The sequence below is a fragment of the Psittacula echo genome, assembly GCF_963264785.1.
Source record: "Psittacula echo genome assembly, chromosome: 24".
Classification (NCBI taxonomy): Eukaryota; Metazoa; Chordata; class Aves; order Psittaciformes; family Psittacidae; genus Psittacula; species Psittacula echo.
The window spans coordinates 1656408-1675688 of NC_137759.1; the positions used below are offsets into that span (position 1 = coordinate 1656408).

The following is a 19281-nucleotide window of genomic DNA, read 5'->3' on the forward strand; positions in this document are numbered from 1 at the left end:
TAGTACTTTGCAGCCCCCCACAGCAGCCACTCAACCTTTCCCCTTCTTCACAACGCCTTCATAAACGTGTCACTGTTTTGCCCTCTTGCTTAAGAGTTCGGGGGCTGAACTGGCTGCTCTGCACTTTGCCCTGGGCTTGTTCATCATTCCTCTATGCAGGAGGAACTCAAACACTCCCTGTGAGCCTCGTCAGCACCTCACTGACAAGGAAAGGCTCACTGGGTGCTGTTCCTGCAGCCTACGGTGCCTGAGAGCAAAGGGGGCTCAGCACCAAGCCAGGGTTTGTAGCTGAGAAACCACCCACCAGCCCCACAGTGCCCAAAGAGCAGCACAAGACCCTGTGCAACAAGAAAAAGGGTGAAACCAGGGAACATGGGGGGACTTGACGCTGTCACTTCGAGGTTGTCTCCAGCACTGAGTCTTCTACAAGTGTTGCGTCAGTCACACTGCTCTTGCAACAGCGGCTCAGAGCATCGCAGCAACCCAGCCCCATGTCAGCTGCAAAGGGATGAGATCTTGGGAAGCTCTCCCCTGTGAGGGTGCTGAGGCACTGGCCCAGGGTGCCCAGAGAAGCTGTGGCTGCCCCATCCCTGGCAGTGTTCAAGGCCAGGTTGGACACGGGCTTGGAGCAAGCTGCTCTAGTAGAAGGTGTTACTGCTCATGGCAGGGGGTTGGAACTGAATGAGCTTTAAGGTCCCTTCCAATCCAAACCAGCCTGATTCTAAACCAGCTTTTGCCAACACAACATCAACAAAGTACACGAGGATCACTGTAGTATCAGACTGGCTTTTAAGACCTGATCAGCAACAGCAGCCAAGACCAAACCACAACAGGGCGAAACCAAACAGTCCCATGTCCTAACCTCCCAGGGAAGCACTTGTCACAGTGACCTCAATCACTTGAGCAGAAGCTGAGCCCTACCTCAGACCTGCCAGATTTTGTTATCTCTATTTCCCAATCCCCCATGCTCGCTGCCCATGCTCACACTCGGCCCCAGCACAACCTCCCTGTGCACCTGCCACAGCACCTCGCCCAGCTCTGGGTGTGCACGACGGTCTGACTCACTTAGATTCTCCTCAAATGAAACCCTCCTGAATTGACTGTTTCAAAGGGTTTTATTGAAAGCCAAATGCTTGGCTCGATGTTGGTAAGAAAAGTTAACAAAAGGGAAGCACACACCAAGTATTTGGACAGAAGGAAAACAAAGGCAGAAGAAACCAAACCGATCAATCTCACATTGGTGTAAGATGCTTGGAAGGAAAGAGGTGCAGAACAGTCCCTCAGCCTATGAAAACTCACAGTAGAGCAACTACTCCCAAAAATTCAGTGATTAAAACTAAGGAACAAATGAGTTTTATTTTATTTACAGACTGAATGAAGAAAATTTGTATCTGTAAAGAGGTTTATGACAACAAAATCCAAATGGCCTTCGCCAAGCTGTGGCTGAAGGCTTGATTCTTCAGCAGCCCGAGCCACAGGAAGTTGTAGCAAGTCTCTTGGTTTGCAAGTCTTTTGGGGTGAACTTAGTGTTCAAGAGACCAAGAAGCCATCACCTCTGAAGAACTTGCCCCTACATCCCTCAAGCCTTGTAGCCACACTCCACATCAATCCACACCTTGTCTTCCACAGGCCACAGGTAAACCAACTAGGCACCGGTTTTGCAATGTCAGGTGAAGGTCAGACTATACTTCTGGCTTCACGACAGCATCAGAACCCAGTTCTTCAGGGAACAATAGCCTGACTTGAACAACAGCCCCAAAACCTGGGGTGGAGATAGCCCCTTGTTGTACCTGTCATCAACAACCCAACCAAACAACCTAAAGCAGCACAAGCTGCACATCTGAACAGCAGAGGATCTGCAGGGTCACACAAAATGCACTCCCTGTAACATGGCACTGAGCTAAACACAAATGAAGTCCCTGAACTACTTACTAGTATCTTTGGTGCTGCCCTTCCGCTGTCAGCAGGGCACCACGTGAAGGTCTGTTCTCACCTGCTCTGGTCTCCTCCCCAGGCACCACCCAGGCCTTGTTACCACACGGCTGTCATGACACTCAAGGGAGCTCTTCTGGGTGACAGATGGTATCGTGACTTCGAAAAGTTTTACAATATTAGCAAATAAGAGACTGATAATGCAGTTTCATAACATTTCACAGAAAAATTACAATTGGATTTGAAAACACGTTGTCCCCCAAAAGCATTCTCAGTAGTAAGGTCGTCGCGGATTGTTCTGTGCGGAAGAAGAGAAAAATGAATCAAAACTGCTGTCTTCACAGAACAATGAGCATCTGAGCTTAATTACCTGAAAAAGCCACTGAAACGTGACATTTCTGACAGCGAAACCTGAGCTTTGCCCATCACAAATTATAAATGGAGCTTTCAAGGTGTGCTGGCATGCGGAATGGACGAGGCCAACGCAAACAGAGCAGCCTTTTGCAAAGAGGAAAACAATTATCCAAAAGAACCCATGGATTCATGGACAAGCCCCCGTATCCTTTGTGCTCAGGATTTATACTTGGTATGCACCAGATAAAACTCAACCCATAGGCTTTCGTGTCTAAAAATAAAGTGATGGCAAGGAAAACTGCGCATCCGTGGCTGTTTTGGTAGTGATAATGTGATTCAGCATGAGAGCAGAATCAAAAGAGAAACTTTCACAGCATTTGCTCTCTTGGCTAAGTGCTAGAAACACCCCCACCCTTACGAGACACACACACAGAAGCCTCAGTGGGTTTGTCCCTGTGCCTGCTCTCATTTTGGGACCACCTTACCAATGGATTTGGTCGGAAGCGGTAGGCGAGCATCATTCGCTTACGGAATGCTTGGTACTCATCATCCTCCTTGGTGAGCTCAGCAGGACGATCGATGCCAAAACCAGCTCCATCCACAGTAGCAGTTCCCCTGTTTGGAAAGAGGGAACAAAGACATGACAGATCACCTTCCTCTTCCCAGAAAGACCTGCTGCCTCTTGTCGGCAGAGCTGGAGGACAGGCATCAGGGAGCACTGGGCATCGTCATGCAGAGCGAGCTGCATTAAGACAGACAGCTAATACTGAGCAGCTTATTGCATTTGCCATGTTGCTACACTGCCCTTCTGAATCAATGATGCTCGCTGTTGTTAGATGGAAGCAGGAGTGTCAACGTATATTTGCTTAACCTTTTACAGCTGGAAGAGAAATAGCATCTGTGGTTTGGATGCCTCCCTCCTGAACAGTGCTCTGCCCGGCAGACTCACCTTTGGCAATCAAACGCTTCCATTTGTGCCTTACTGAGTGGAGGCACACAGATCTGTTAAATGTACCTGCCTCTTATTCCTCCACTTCAGAACACTCCAGAAGCGACAGCAATTCCTTTCCCTCTGCAGCAGCACCTTCCTACCAGTTCTAGGACCATCAGAGATGATAGAACCCAAGCAAAGCGCAAACCTTCTTCAAGCTTGTGACAGACAGAATCTGCCATCTCTCTGTTTGGAAGCCTTGCTGGTTTGATTACAGCAATCTCTTACCACAGAACTTCTCTGACCCAATAAGCATTTTGCCAAAGAGATCTTCTTGCTAGAGAGGAGCAGAACTGCTTTGCAGAGAGACTTTCCATCATGCAGTAAACAAACAACTGCTATTTCTAAAAGGATCTAATGCTAAAAAACCCAATTCAGAGAACTTCCTGCCCCCAATATTGGGTTTTGAAGTTCAGCATATGTTACCAAAAGATGAGCTACATAAAAGGGCTGCTCATCTATTCTTGGATGGAACTCATTATGCTTGGTTATATACAAAGTGTGATCAAATCAGAAAACTTCTGTACTAAAGAGTGACGTCAAGGCAGTTGCATGATCTCACACAAAGCTCTGATCTGGACTGAAGCATCTTTCAAGCACAGGTCCAGCAGTAGCATCCTTTCACCCCCAGTACACCAGGGACTAACCAGCACGGACCAACTGTGCTTCAGATGCAAAAGGCATGTTCTTGAATATATTCACTGAAATAAATTTATGACTTTAAAGACATGATTTAATCCTCACACATCCTGGGAGAGGAGAGGTGTGGACAAGCGTTACCTTCATTTTATAACTGGGGAGACAGCACCTCCCAGAAGAGCTCAGCATGCAAATTGAGATTAGAATCAAAACACTCCTGGCTCAGATCATTGCTCCTGCCTGAGATAAGGTAACAAATCCAGGCTCTGTGTGAGGGGGGAACCCCAGAGAAATCAGAAAGCATTTTTCTCCTTTGCTGCAAGGATTCCATATTCTGCTCCAGTGATGAATTACACTCACATTCAGTGCAGCTGCTTCCAGTAGGCCAGGGAAGGAGCATCAATTACCAGCCCAAGAGGAAAGGACTAAATCAACAGTAGAAAGACTCTGCTTACTTGCTGACTGGGTTTTTAATCCCCTGTCCATCCAAACCGAGTCCATCACCTTCCTTCCAGCCCATCTTTATTAGCATTTGATAACCTATGTTTTCGACAGTCAGTTTGAACTCCTTGTATTCGGAATAATCTGGCTCCCGTCCTTCCTGCAGAGGCACAAAAGGAACTGTTGGTTACTCTTTTCTCTTTGTGGGGCAGAGGAAGGGAAAACCAGCTTCAGCTACCCCAAGTTAGGATTGCTCTGGCAAGCAATTAACAACTAACACCATTCCCTGGGATTCCAGCTCTGCACCACCACAGAGAAGGAAGCAGGTAAATGATAAAGCACTGCCCAACCCTGGAACAATCTGCAAGAAGCAGGGAATGCTACTGTGAGATTAAGAAGGGAAATATTTAGCTCCTGAATTCAAAGTTGCTCCCTGGCTTAAGCTTCAGATACAGTTCTTATTTAAGCCAGGATCTCCAGGGAACATCAGACCGCATGCTGGCAACACGGAAACAGCGAGAAGGATGTGCCAGCATCAAGAAGTCCTACAGTTTAGGAAGAACTGGCAGGTACTGAAGTGCTTTGCATAAGCTTTTTGTAGGTTTTATATTTCCCTTTACTGCACTCATCTAGATAAAAATTCACATTTTCCTTGCTTGGCATCAGCAAACACTTGTCTGAAACAGGAACAGCCAAACCATGGAGAGTCCAAGAGGCTGGTCTGCAACTGCAGCTAGCCCCCAAATCCTGTCCCAATAGTCTGCTCTCTACTTTGCTACTGCTATTTACCCCTTGTTTCCTCCAGAAGGAACAGAGCTCCCAGGCTAAAGGCAGAAGTACCTGAAGGCTGTGAGGGAGTTAAGTGTTGTGACAAAGGGCTAAGCACACTTGAGACCTTTCCCTCCCTGCTCAGGATAATGTGAAGTGCTGCCACCTGTCTGCATTTGGCTGTTTCACCTTCAGTGCCTTGAATGTCTCCATGAATTTCTCCAGCTCATCAGGTGGAAGAAAGTCTCCGATGAAATGTTTCCCTCTGCCCATCTGGGTCAGCTGCTCAGCCCACTCTGCCCAAGAGAAAAGAAACCAGCAATAAGACAGTGTTCTGACTTTGAATTTCAAAGGGTTTGTGAAGCATAAAGCCTCACAGCAACCCATGGTGATTATCTCCACTCAACAGGCGGGGAAGCCACAGCAGAGCAGTGAAAAGTGACCCTGCAACTCCCATGCCAACAACGTGATCTCAGGCATCTCTCTCTGGAGGCCTCTGTGCAAACACAGAGTGAGCAAGACATTTGCACGGCAGCTCCCTACACACCTCGTGTCTTATCCATCTCCATGCGCCGAAGCTGGTGCTCCCATGTTCCCAGCTCACTGTCCACCTCTTCATCACTGTCATAGTCATACTGGTGCTCCTGGATTGCCTTTTCCCACATCATCTGCATATCCTGCATGGCTTGCTTGTGCTTCATGATCATATCATACATCTGCTGCATCTAGAGGAAGAGAAGCAACAGTGCACTCAATAAGACCTCCACTGCCTGCAGCAGAGTGCCAGTGGCACACAGAGCTCTGCAGCAGAGCCTGCACCCACCCCAGTTGCCCTACACACACACGTTATGACAACTACAAATCCCCACAGGCAATGAGTGCTGCTGCTTGATCTGAGCCACTCAGATCAAACAGGAGCATTATGTACTGGTTACTCCAACAGAGGCACCTTGATGTTAACACTGAGGACTGCTGCTACCTCCTCATCCCTACACAGCTTAAACATCACCCTCACATTCTGGCAAAAGCCAGTTCTGCTCCAATTCCCCCCAAAATTCCAAGTCTCCACTCCCCTCCTCCCCACTGCTGGAGCAATATATAACCAGCTGCAGATGTGACACAAGAGACCTTAGCGATCTGGGGGTTTAGTTTGGTAGGACAGCAATTGGTTGGCTTCATTCATATTCCCCAAAGTCCTCTCCCGTTTCTGCTGACTGCAGCATCACGATTCTTTGCATTCAGCACAAATCCTAGAGATTTATTTGTGGGCCCCTGTGAAGTTTCTTTGCTGTCTCCACTTCCACTCTCCCATCTAAGCCAGTCATGCTGCAACACAGTATGAATTTGGAAATCATTTCAGGGCATTACCTCCTGCTGCTCCTTCAGCTGTTTCTTCTGGGCTTCGGAGAGCTCTGTCACACCCACCAAACCAACTGGTTTCCCTTTTTCATAACCAAGACCCTTGAGGTCCTGAACTGTAATAAGCACATGTTAAAAGACTTTCAGAAATGAGACAGCCATTGAGAGCAGTGAACCCACAGCTGAAAAGCCCTCCAGGAAGGTTTACATTCATTCCATGGTTTCAGCATTAACTGAAGAACAAGCACCTAGCAGGACACAGAAACCACAGGAGTAAGAATGGTCACGGATCATTCAACTCAGTATTGCCTCACTCTGGTCCAGGTCTCTCCCCAAACTATGTCTCACATCCTCGTGGTCACACTGCATGGCAATCTGCTACAGCAGGCCTCAAGAACTATCCATTCCCCTCAAAAGGCTTCCTGCTGAAGCCCAGGCTTTTAAAGGGTGCTATTAGTTACTCAGCATGAAGTCACCAGCAGACCTAAGCCTGTCAGTGTGTTGTCCAACCTGTGCACCAAGTGTCTGCTGATTCCTATGTAAACAGCAACTTCATTCCAACTGAAAAGCAAATGAGCACACCAGAACACAGACCTGAGCATTGTGCTGCTTTTGGAAGCTGCTATTCCCCAAAGGAATTTTAGCTTCTGATCTACAGGCCTACAAGTTGCATCGCCAGGGATGGTGCCCCTGCTTTCAAGGAGGGGGCATTTGACATTTCTGCTTGACAATCTCATTGATGTATCCTCCTTTTTCTGCAGTATCCCCTTTCGGATGCCCCTCCTTCGGAATGATTTTTGCTGGTTTATCAGATAAGCCCTGAAATTAAGACATTAACATTACCTGGGCAGGGCCCCTATGGGTTTAAAATGACCACTGAGCACTTGGAGTTCAAATGACAAGTAAAGGGAAAGGGTGGTGGGGGGAAGGGGGAGAAGGAAACCTATTTGGAATTGCAGCACCATGAAGGAAAGTAACAGAGACACTGCTGGGGCTGCAAGAGATTTATCATGAAGATTGCCTTGCAGAGTTGGTTCAGCTCTATCCAGCAACGCTGGCAGCTTCCCTCCACAGCACCTCAGAGCCAAGATTCCAACAATTAAATTTTTAAGGGATTAAAAGAAGACACAAACCCACACTTGAAAGGGTGCTGCATTTTTCAGTACAAGGCAAGGATATCTTCCTACTAATGCCTGCAAAAGCCTTCATCTGAGTGTAAGCCCAGACTACAATTAAATGATGCTTCATTACTTATCCATCATCTATTAATTATGAAGCCTGATAATAGTAAGATCATTGTTCATGACACCAAATGTCTACACGATATGGTAATGAGGGCCCAGGGGTCAGCAGCTCCCTTCCTCTCACTGGCACTCAGGGCAATCGATCTGAGCACTCTCCTCTCATGCTTTGGGCTGAGGACTCCAGGATGGGGAAGCAGCTTCCTTAACTCCAGGCTCCCAAGGAGAGCAGAAACCAGCACATCCACCCTCCCTCCCGCAGCTACAGCCTCTGCACATTCACACCAGAGCTGGGAGTCAACTCTGCAGAAAGAGTTATGTAAAACACTGCAAGAGGTTTTCCAAGGGGAGAGAAGCAAGAAGCTGGGTTATGCTGGGCTTGGTGCTGGGACAGGCACTTCCAGCTCCCAAGAAATAAGAACAACTAGGAAAAGAAACCTTTCTATTGTTGTCAAACAACCTGATTTGTGTCTAGGAGAGCACTGAGGTTTGGAATCAGTTTTATGAACACACTATGCCTATGCCACGTAAAGAATCTGGCCCCACAAGTTATGTGAGACTGGGGCACTTCAGCATCAGCCCCAGTCAAAGATTCACCCCCTGGCTCAAGGCAGGGGAAAGCTTCCTCTGAATGCACCAAGGAAGAGTCTCTGCCCTTCACAGAGGTCAGGAGCTCTCTGGCTCAGCTTTGAACTGCATAAACACACAGGCTAAGAGCCAGGCATGGCTCTAGAGGCCCCACGAGGTGCTGCCTTAACCCAGCATATGTATAATCCCCTTAAAGGAGAAAGGTGGGACTGGAGCATCTTCTTTTCCTTCCCAGAAAGCATATGCCATTGCTCCTTCTTGTGCTAAAACTACATCTGGTTTCTCTGACTGCTCTGGTGCTTTCTGCTGAGAGATGATGAAAGTCACTGCAGAAATTCAGCTTTGGGAGGTATTTTTGGAGGCTGGGCCCAAAGCAGCACAACACAGGCAAAGTTGACAGAAAAAGCAAAGCTCCACCCCAAGATAGAAAAGTCTCTTTGTAAATAAGATCAGTCAGGGAATTTGCATACAAATAGATAAGATTTAGAAGTTCCTTCCACTGGGCTAGCACAGGCAAACGCTGTGTGATAAGAAGTTGCTTCCCAGTCTTATGTTCAGCAGGCCTGGGAAAAATACATTTGTTTCCCTGGAATGACATCAGCTTTGCCTCCAGGGTTAATGGTGCAGTCTATCTGCAGCATTGGCAGGAGGCTACGTGAAGGTTTATCCCTTCCCCACATGCTGGAAAAGGAGCTTGTTACAAGAGCAGTGAACGTCCTTTAAGGACAGCAGGAGAAATCCCAATACAGAAGTGCCTGATTTCTTGCTTCACAGCCTGAAGATCTCACTCAATTAAAACTAATCAGACCCAAAGCAATCCAGTATTAGCTTTCACAGAGTTCTAATGACAGCCTGTAATTTCCCATTAGTCCAGAGTTCCCTAATCCCAGTATCTCTGCTCTGTTCCGCTTTGCAGCTGTGTTAGTCCCTGCAGGATGAAGGCAGTTAAGGGTTTTGATATCAATAACAGAAGCCTTGTTTCTGCCCAGAAGGGCCACACTTTCTCCTCTCATGATACTGATTTATTATTAAAAGTAGACAGGAAAAGAATGAGAAAAGTTCTCCACTCAACCCAAAACTCTCGCTAAGCATAACGGACTAAAGATATAGATACTGAGGTACCAAAGCATCCTGTGCAACTCTAACCTTCCACAGGACCAGAGGGGTCATTGGAATTCCAGGTTGAAGACATTAATTCTAAAAAGGGAAGAGCCCATCTGAGCTGATAAAAACCAAACCCTTCCCCCCTGCAGAGCATGAACACCATGCTAAGGGTTGGTTTGTTCTGCCTGGCAAATTGGTTGCTGTCCCTTTCTTCTACTTGACACAAAGCCCTGCAGAAAGCGAGCCTGAACACAAGCATGTCTCTGTTTAATGAAGGGGAAGCTGAAAGAGCCAGGGGAGATTTCAGCAGGCAGCATGCTGGAATGAGCACACAGACACCCCTGCATCCCTCCATTGCAGCAGGGGGTATGAAGACAGAACCTGAGGCTTGTTTCAATAGCACCTGCCCAGCTACACCATGGAAGCTTCATCACTGCCTGCAAAACAAGTACTCTAGAGGTACAAGCAGCAATTCAAGGTCAAATGAATCCCTCCAGATTGGTATCTTGCCCTGTAACTATGAGATGTATAGCCAAGACTTCTGTAGAGGGCTGTGATCAGAAGAACCACATAGGAACTTCATCTCCATCTGAAGTGCTGGATTAGGAGATGGAGCCCTTCCTTCCCTCCTGCCCTCTGCAGAGCCACAGACACCACAGCACGTACCCTACACCTTGCCCAAGCCTAACGGTCAAAGATATGAAGGGCTGAGCAGTTACCTCTTCTAAAACCCAGCCAAAGCAGAAGACCCACACACTTGCTGGAGCAATGAACTGCATAGGCTGCCAGTGTGTTGAGAATTATCTGTGGGCTCACCCTGCAACTCAGACAAAGGATGCTGTCCTTGAGGGACTCCATTTCTAACTGCCTCATGACCTACTGCACATGCACTGATGGGCACCAGAGTTCAGCTCCTGAGAGCTCCTGAGAAGGGCTCCAACTGGCAGAATTCTCTTCCAGCATTCAGAGAACTGCACCTCTCAGGTGAACCTGGCAGGTAAAGTACCAGACACATGAGCCTCAACACTGGCTGAGAACTGTGAAGCTCATCTGTCATCAAATGAACTGAAATAGGTATAAATTGGAAGTTACTTGTGTCCGCCAGCACTTGGGGAACAGCTATTCCCATTTAGCCTTCTGATCAGTTAGAGGGAGACGGAAGTGCTGCACAAGGATTTTATCCCACCATGGGGAATAAGCACAGTTCAGCCTTTGATAGTTGTTTTCTGACAGACTCTCTTCCTGAAGTGAAATAGCCCTAAACAACATAGAGGCTGAGGCTGTAATGAGCTATAGCACAGCAGGGTTTCAGAGATAGCTGGAGAACGATAAGATCCAATCCCTGGTGTCAGCAAGATAAAGTGATTTATCTGGGTTTCTACCCAGGGGAGAGCTAGCTGCTAGGCCCAGCTGAAAGATAGGGGCTGGCAACCAAGGAGATTACAATAGGAGATAAGACTCACTGGATTTTCTCTTTGCAAAGCCAGCTGTGCTAAGGCAGAACAGTTCTTCACCACAACATACAGCCCCACTAACCTGTGAGAGGGGCGGGAGCCTCCAGATGCTGGACAAACTGTGGCAGAGGTACTTCAACCTTCTCCTCCTCCGGCCCCCACCTGCTTTTCCGCTTCTTCTTCATAGTGCCTGGAGCAGTAGCTGCAGCTGTCTCATCAGGTGCAGTTGTAGAGGAGGATGATGGTGAAGCTGAGGGCAAGGGCAGGGGCAAAGGCAAAGCCGGTAAGCACATAACTGATGGGGATGTCTCAGGGCTGCTCTTCCTTTTCTGACTGGGCTCTTCAGGCAAAGGGGCACTTGCAGGGCTATTCTTGTCCTTCCGGAACTCCTCCAGCTTGTGCTTGTAGTACTTGTAGGCTCTGCTGTTTGGCTCATATAGAAACCTGTCAAGAAGTCAAAACCAGCAAGTTTAGCTCGAACACTGCTATGCAGGGGGTGGGTACAGCACAGTTTGCTCAGGGCTCTTCTCTGCTGCACTGCTCTTGCACAACCAGCCTTCCCCACACTTCCCTGCTCTGCAGCACCATCCTGTGTGTGCACGCATGCAATGCAGGGCTCCAAGTGCTTTTGCAAGGTTTCCTTTGGGATCAGGAGTTGCATTTCCCATTCACAAGCTACTTCTGCTGCCAAATAAGCACACATTACATTTGTGGAAGTGCAAGGTCCTCCCCCTGCATTCACCTGCCTTCTGGGAGATGAATGGGAAAACTGCAAGTGCTCCACAACATGTCAGGTTGCAGTGCCCAAACATTCAGGTCTTACCAGTGGGAATGCCAAACCACTGCCTAAAGAAACTGCTCCCCAGCTCTCCAGTCAAGCTAAAAGCACTGACATTACCAGCCTGCTTGATTAGACCATGATTGCTCCTTCTGTTCCCTCACACGCAAGCCCCACTGCTTTATTTGCTATCCCTTCCAGAAACAGGCATCTCTGACCTTTTGTGTGAAATAAATGTCCTTGGTCTCTGGAGTAAGAACATGAACAATCCTCAAGCTAGCAGCAACGTGTGAAATGAAACACAAGTCAATACAATGATGGTTACAAACACATTCTCTTTTTGAGCTCACTCCACTTTCAATTCTTCACACAGAAATCCTGCTTATTCCTAAGTCCTCTACAATCTTCCCTTTACAGGGGACCAGTATAACTCTCGGTGTAATCTCTCCTCAGGATAGTGTCTGGTCCCATAAGGAAACCTAAGAGATGACAGGCCTTTTCCATCTATCATTGCACAACACACAAAAAAACCTCAAACATAGTCTTGCATCCCTCCATTTGAATATCAGCATTAAGGATTGCTCCAAGACCTCAAAGAGGGCAGGATGGGGCCCTCCCTATGGCAAACCTGACGAAATCCTAACAGAGGAGCAAGTGTTGAACTCGACCGTGCTCAGGTGGGATCACAGCAGGGTTTCAAAGTAAATCCTGGAAGAGCTCACCTATCAGCACATCTGCCTAATGGAACCCACAACACAAAGGGAACACCCCAGAGGGCCAGAAGGCAGTCAATAAAGCACTGAGATACGAACAAGAGAATCAGGCTTGCTGAGCACCACTTCACTTCCAAGGAACACATCCAATTGTTTGTTAAGAGCAGAAAAATGAAACATGGATGAGACCAAAGGGAGGCATTAAACAACTGTCAGTGTGCACTGAAGAAAGCAATTCACATCTGAAAGGCTGAATAAGAGATTCCAAAGGGGGCCCAACAGACAAGGAATGCTACCTGTACGTTAGTGGGGATGCTGTGAAAAAAGAGCAACCCAGGAAATTAATTGGGCAGCAGTGGGTGAGCGGTGGCTGGGAGCCCACACCAAAACACAGCTACATGGAGAAGCAGAAAGGTTAAAATCATACTGGTACCTTGCAACAGAAAAGCAGGTGAGGAGGGGTGGAAGCTGTACATTGGTTTTGGGGAAAGCAAATGGATTTCTTTCTCTTTCTGTGCCTTGATTTAAACTGTGAAGCTTGAGAACGTTCAAGTATCAGTGCTACAGACGTGCGCTGTCCTTGTGACTTCAGTTATCAAAAACTTGGCTACTACTTCCCCTTAAAAAAGAGCCCCACAACATTCCAGTGAGCAGCAGGTTTCTTCCTTTACCTGAAAGCATGGTTCTCTCTGTTGTTCTGCACAGCAATAGCTTCCATCTCTGGCCCCCCGGCTGCTATGAACCTGGCCAGTTTCTCTGCAGAGTTCTTTATCTCTTCGTCGTCTGGGGGTGAAACTTTAAGCAGGCTGTCAGTACTGGGCCCAACTCACACAAGCAACAGTCAAAGCCTATCTGGTCTAAGAACCCCAAGAGCAGAATAAGGGCAAAAGGTTGAATTTAAGTTTTAGAAATATTACATAGCAACAGTCATAAGAGTTTAGAGCACAAAAAGCATCATTTTGCATAAGGCTGTACAATGACTTTGTAACCAGAGGAGTGTGCATTGACACAGCAGCTTCCCCTGTGCCAGGAGCGAGATGAGAGCAGATTAACACACAAACCAGCTTCTGTGTCCAAAGGTGGACCCTTGTTTCTCTCTGCTGCAGTTTCTGCCCTGTGCAAGGTGACACCTCAGCACTCACAATCATTTCTAGTTAAAGACTTTGCCACTGAAGTCCCCAGGAGCAATGGGAAAGTCTTATGAAAGTAGCAAACTTGTATTACTGTCACACACCTCTGCTAGTCATTTGAGGAGAGGCTTGGAGGACAGAGGAAATTCTCCATGGAATGGTCCCAATCCTCACCTGGAAGAGGTGGCTACTGCAGCCCTCATCCAAAGGCACAGAGAAGCTCTGCTCATCAATATTTCAAGCATATTTAATGTTTATAAGGAGCCAGGCAAGTATGTTATTTAGCCATGACAACCTTATATACCATTTGCTACCTGCACAGTACCAGTGCCAGTACTCCAGAGTGCTGGCACAGGACCAGGAGGCAGAAAACATGATTATAAGCCATGGTCAAGTCATAACCTTTCCTTGCTTCAATATTCCACACCTGTAAAGCATGGATAACACTGCTTAGCTTCCAAGCTGCTGGATCAGTTAGTTGATATTGGTAACAAGCTCCTTCAGCCTTCAGTCTATTAAACCACGATTTGAGGTGTTAACTCCTCAGCATGGCAGCTGAACTGCCTGGAGACTCCTTTCCACAGAAAAGGAAGCTGACACAGAGAGGCTGAGGGATTTGCCAGGGCCACATGAAAGGCCTGAAACAGAGGTTGGGCTGGAATTGATAAATGCCTGGCCCACACACCACCCTTCACCCGTTCAATAGTTTGTGTCTCACCACAGCTAACCAGATCCCACTGCTCACACACCTGTGTGTTGGCAGCTCAGCCACTTCTGCTGTTTTCCCACCTGAAAACAGTCCCTGACATGCAAGGATTTATGTCCCAGGCAGAAAAGCAAAGCTTCAGAGAAGGAAACAACAGCAGAAGTGGGGATTATGGTCAACAAAGTAACCAACAAACCAACCACTTCCACTTATAATAAATCAAATAAGAACACTTAAGATAAACCACTTTTCCTAACTGCATTTTCAGGGCTGAAACTTTCCAGGACACACACACTGGAGAATAATTTTTGAGAAGGAAAATCTCTCCCAAGAGCCCTTTACGCAGAGCATGGGACAGGATGCAGTGGGCTTGGGAAACAACCGGTTTTGGCACCACTTTCATGGTGCTGTTTGATCTCTTGAAATTCGACTGACAGCCAAATCTCCACTCCAAGTGTTTCTAGCACAGCCCCAACAAGCAGTTACAGAGAGTGAAGAGGACAAATTGAACGTGCGCAATTCACACTCTTCAGATCCCACTCAATTACCTTTCGGAAGAGGGGGCGGCCGTAAGTTTTGTTTCTCTTTTCTTATCTCTGCCACTTTCTTTCTGTAGTAAAGGAATTCTCTGCTGTCCTTATTATGCAAAAACCTGGCGTGGAGATGGAGATAAAAAGAACAAAATACCTGCATCAGCAACCACTATACAAATATTGATATTCTGGGATATAGAATCATAGAATAGTTAGGGTTGGAAAGGACCTTAAGCTCATCCAGTTCCAACCCCCCTGCCATGGGCAGGGACACCTCACACTAAACCATGGCACCCAAGGCCTCATCCAACCTGGCCTTGAACACCGCCAAGGATGGAGCATTCACAACCTCCCTGGTTGTGAACCAGCCCAAATCCAATTAAATACAAATCAGTTACTCCGAACACACTGCAAATGTGGCTTACAAGATCGTCAGCACGTGTAAATACACACAGCTCTAATCTAAGGACTTGCATTTAAATTCTGTGTGTCACTTGAAGGGAAACAAAGAAGTCTCTTCTGATCAAGCAGGGAATTCTCTGTCCCCAGCCACACAATGCAGAGGAGACAGAAGCAGGCCTGAGATCAAGGCCATATCCCATGTGCTGGACATTCACCAGGCACAGCCAGACTCCCCTGCCTGTATCCTGGCTCTCACTGATCTGCCTCCTCAGCACCTCACTTCCTGCCTCGGTTTCCCCAGCAATTACTAAATAAACCAATTACTTATAACTTAGCCATTCTATCCATGAGGCTCTTTTTCTCTTACAAAGAGAGAGGGGTTGTGCTTTGGAAGGTAAGAGTTGCAATGACCACACTTACAAAAAGGCTGGTTTATCCTTGTAGCTCTCCATAGCGACCTTCTCTAACCGTGGTCCCCCTTCAGCCACGAACCTAGCCAGCTTTTCCACCAATGCCCGGGTGTCCGCATCCTCTGGGGGTAAAACTTTAAGCAGCTGTCAGTACTGGGGTTCAACTCACACACCAAACAGGCAACAGGCACATTACTTCTAAGAACCACGGAGGCAGACAAAAGTAGAATGGGAATGGGAAGAGAAAGGATGAAATGGGGGATCCAGTCTTACAGAGCTGTACAACTTACAACCCCCAGCTTTCTGTCAGCCTCCTCTAGCAGGAAGTTCATGTTATGTCTGCCTAAGCCTCACATTTGGATGCCCATAGCTGAGAGTACAATTCGAACCGCAACATCATTTGCTTCTGATAATTCTACTCCATACAAAACACAATGGGGAGGAACAGGGATTTGACTTTAACCACCACGTTACTCATCATTACAGATTCCAGTTCTCAAGACATCGCTCTGTACCCAGCTAGGGGAGGCAGATTGTGGAGCTGGAGCATGTGGCTCTTCCTACTACCATATGCCCATGTCTCAACTCTTACTTGGAGGGAATCCCACTGGAGAGGAGAGCTCAGTCTCCAAGAAACTGTATTTTGGCTTCTGTGCCAAGGCAGAAATACACCAACACTGACAGTGGATACAGAGCAGATGCAGGACAGACCCAATGGGAACTAAACACAGGCTCTTGTCTAGACAACAATATACTGGGGAGTGCACTGAGCAAAGAGCATGTGGGAGAAGAGTTGTCCAAACTGGACTAGATTTGAACCTACAATCTTTAAATTAAGGGTCCATAATCCATCTTTGTTCACTGCAGCCACATTCCTGCAGTGCATTTCATGCTTAAGTTCACACTTGCCAAGATGATGCTCTTAGAAATCCCATCAGAAAAGGCTGGATATGGTTTTGTAACCATAGAACGAAATAAATGATGACACAAAGCACAGTGTGACTTATTTAGCAACTCCAATCTCATTTTATACTTGATTAATACACACAAATGAAATGCAGATTATTAAGCAAATCTGACCCTGAGCTTCCTGGCCGGGGTTAGCCAGATCAAGTTGGTTATTTAAATGCTGCAAGATTCCTTACTGCTTTTCTATCCTGCTTCAAGCAGGCAGGACTTAAAGGGGAGATTTTCTAATGGAAGTTTGGAAAGAGGCAGAAACTCTGATTTCAGTTCTGTGCCTCTCATGTCATCTTATTGCTTAACACACACAGCTTCCCCCTTCTACACAACCACTCCCAAACTCTTCATTTTCTATCATTAAAAAGGCTAAAGCTCCATTTTCAAGACAAGCATTCTGTGTATTGTCTAGAGAGGTCAGCAACAGGCATAATAAGTGTCAGTTGTACCAAAGCAGAATTCTTATGATGAGTAAACAGTTGGGTTCCATCAGGAGTAAAACATCTTTTGTCTCTACAGGTTATTTTCGCAGAGGTGGTGAAGCACTTGCCCTGGTAACTCAGAGAAAACCCATCTTCCTAGGCACAAACCCAATCTGCCTATGGCAAATGATCCCTCTCCCACCCCAAGCTCAGGCTGGATCAGGAATACCTCCCAGCATTCAGTCCTCAGCTTCCTTGCTGAAGCTTCGGAGGAGCCCCCCAGCATTAACTGCTGCCATTTCCATTTCATGATGCAGAAGTCAGCACAGAGGAACTGTGCTGGGAATACCAACAAACAGCATAAGGAAAAATTACCCCCCACTGCAGGAATGCTGTCCCCACACTCCACCCCTAGCACTACAGTAAGCTGCACCACAAACCAAGGCAGAGCACAAAGTGTCATTTACCTTTAATTTCCAACCACTGCTCATAATCTTCCTCCTCATCTTCATCTGGCGACTGAAAGACACTGTGGCGGGCAGTGCCTGGGCTCTGCCTGGGCTGGGAGGAGCTCCGTGCTTGGTGCAGCATGCTGCTCAGGACCTGCCCGGCCCGCTTCCCAAACAGCCCAGGCTTCTTCCCAGCATTTGCTGCTGACGCAGTTGCCGAGTTCTCAGTAGAACTCGGGGAAGTTTCTTAGAAAAGAATGAGGGGAAAATAATTCCTGTGCATCCTCTAAGGTTAGAAACAACATCTCAGGCAGTGACAGAGCTGCAACAGGCCGTTATTTTCAGAGTAAGTTAAAGACACTGGTAAAAGCTGCAGGATGAAATGAAAGCTGGGATGGTTTTTTACACAGCGAGGTTCAAGCCAGCAGTGCTGCTTCTTTAAAGCAGGCAGAGAGTGGGCAAACCTCCCTAGCACATCTCTGTAAGCCAAATTTGAAGGGGTCATGGCTGCTTTAGAACTTACCCCCACTGGTAGCAGCTCATAGCAGGGTTTTTAAAGTGAACATACATGGAGGCAGCTCACACAAAGCTAGGATCATCAGGAGAAGGAAGGCCTCCTGTTGCTCAGAAGTCGACCTACCAGTACTCGACTTTTCCTTCTGCAGCTTGAGAAACTGCTGGAGGAAACTGCCATCATTAACAAACTTGTTGGAAACAGAGGCTTCGTTCTCAGCACCGTCATCTCTGAGTAGAAAAAGAAAAGCAGGTGATGGTGCTCATCATCCTCCCCAGCCCCCCTCAAAGAGAAACCAAGAGAAACACCAACCACCACCAACTTCATCTAATGAGGAGAAGACACCAAGCTTCCCAAAAGCACAGACCTGGTCAGCTTGCTGCTTACTGCACTCGCCCACGCTCTCCACCTGACTTAGCTAATCCTGTGCTGAAACAGGATTCCCACTTGCCCCTGGGAAGCGTTTAACCGGAAACGGCACCAACGCTTTGTGGTAATGAGTATAAGAGAGAGAAAAATAGGAAGTAGAAGGAAAATGCAATAATATCCTATTAAAACCATGACTGCTGTTAGCACATACCCATTCTTGTCTCGCTAGATCAACTACAGCACAAGTACCCTATTCTAACCTTTACTCAAGCCCCAATTTCACCTCTCAGTATTCGCCCCCAAGTGCAAGAGCTTTGAAAAGCTTCCCTCTTCAGTTTCATCTCTCAAACGTGCCCCTTTCATGCCAGCAAAGCTCCCAGCACCGCAATCCCCACGTACTCTCCGAGCAGAGGGATGCTCGGGCACTTCTGCCGCGCCTGCTGCTCAAGCCTGGCCTCGATTTCCTTCTTTTTCTGTGCTATCAACTCCTCCTGGTGCAGAAGATTCACGTTTGTCTTGGCAGACTTGGACTGCGCGACTCCAAACCACCGGCTCGCCTTCCCTAGGGGAGAAGGAGGGATCAGAATGAGCGCTGAGGGGATCGGAACCTCCTGGAGGCACCGCAGCCACCGTGAGGAGGAGGGGGGCGGAATTGCTACAGATACCCTCCATACACACGGGCCCCCTCCCCTCTCCATCTCCCCCCCCGCCAAGGGCCTCCCTCCCACAGACCCCGTTGCCTCCAGCGATAGAGAGAGCGCTGCAGGCGGCGGCGGAGCAGCAAAGACCGAGACAAGGAGCGTCAGAACCCACCGTACCTGGCGCATCCTTGGGGTTGTCCATTTTGGAGCTCGCGTCCCACAATGCACCGCGGCGGGAGGGGCGGGCGGGGAGACGCTGCTCTGCCGCAGAGGCCTCTGGGAGATGTAGTCCTGCATCCCCCCAAGCGCCTCTCTGACGCAGCTGGTCTGACTACAACTCCCATGAGGCTTTGCGCTGAACGCCATTTCCCAGCGGGGCGGAC

At 47.8% G+C, this 19281-nt stretch overlaps 1 protein-coding gene across 1 annotated transcript; it reads right to left on the minus strand.

Annotated features, from left to right (window-relative positions):
• Nucleotides 1–1115: 1115 nt before the first annotated feature.
• Nucleotides 1116–19113, minus strand: SUGP1 (SURP and G-patch domain containing 1). The gene is made up of 14 exons (XM_080634173.1): nt 19076–19113; nt 18657–18819; nt 18015–18118; nt 17393–17620; nt 15554–15677; nt 14747–14850; nt 13034–13157; nt 10954–11315; nt 6494–6600; nt 5673–5850; nt 5315–5421; nt 4372–4517; nt 2772–2901; nt 1116–2230 (listed from the first exon to the last, which is right to left on the minus strand). Exons 1-14 carry the CDS (start codon nt 19098–19100, stop codon nt 2204–2206), a joined length of 1929 nt encoding a protein of 642 aa, XP_080490299.1. The 5' UTR covers nt 19101–19113; the 3' UTR covers nt 1116–2203.
• Between the last annotated feature and the right edge of the window lie 168 nt (nt 19114–19281).

What these genes read in the sequence shown, in the direction of transcription:
- SUGP1 (XM_080634173.1), bottom strand. Translation starts at nt 19,100, where the DNA reads ATGGACAACCCCAAGGATGCGCCAG. An exon ending in AGCATCCCTCTGCTCGGAGA is followed by an intron (nt 18,119 to 18,656) that starts GTACGTGGGGAT and finishes TTTTCTACTCAG; the next exon opens with AGATGACGGTGCTGAGAACG. An exon ending in GGCTCCCGCCCCTCTCACAG is followed by an intron (nt 6,601 to 10,953) that starts GTTAGTGGGGCT and finishes TGCTTATTACAG; the next exon opens with TTCAGGACCTCAAGGGTCTT.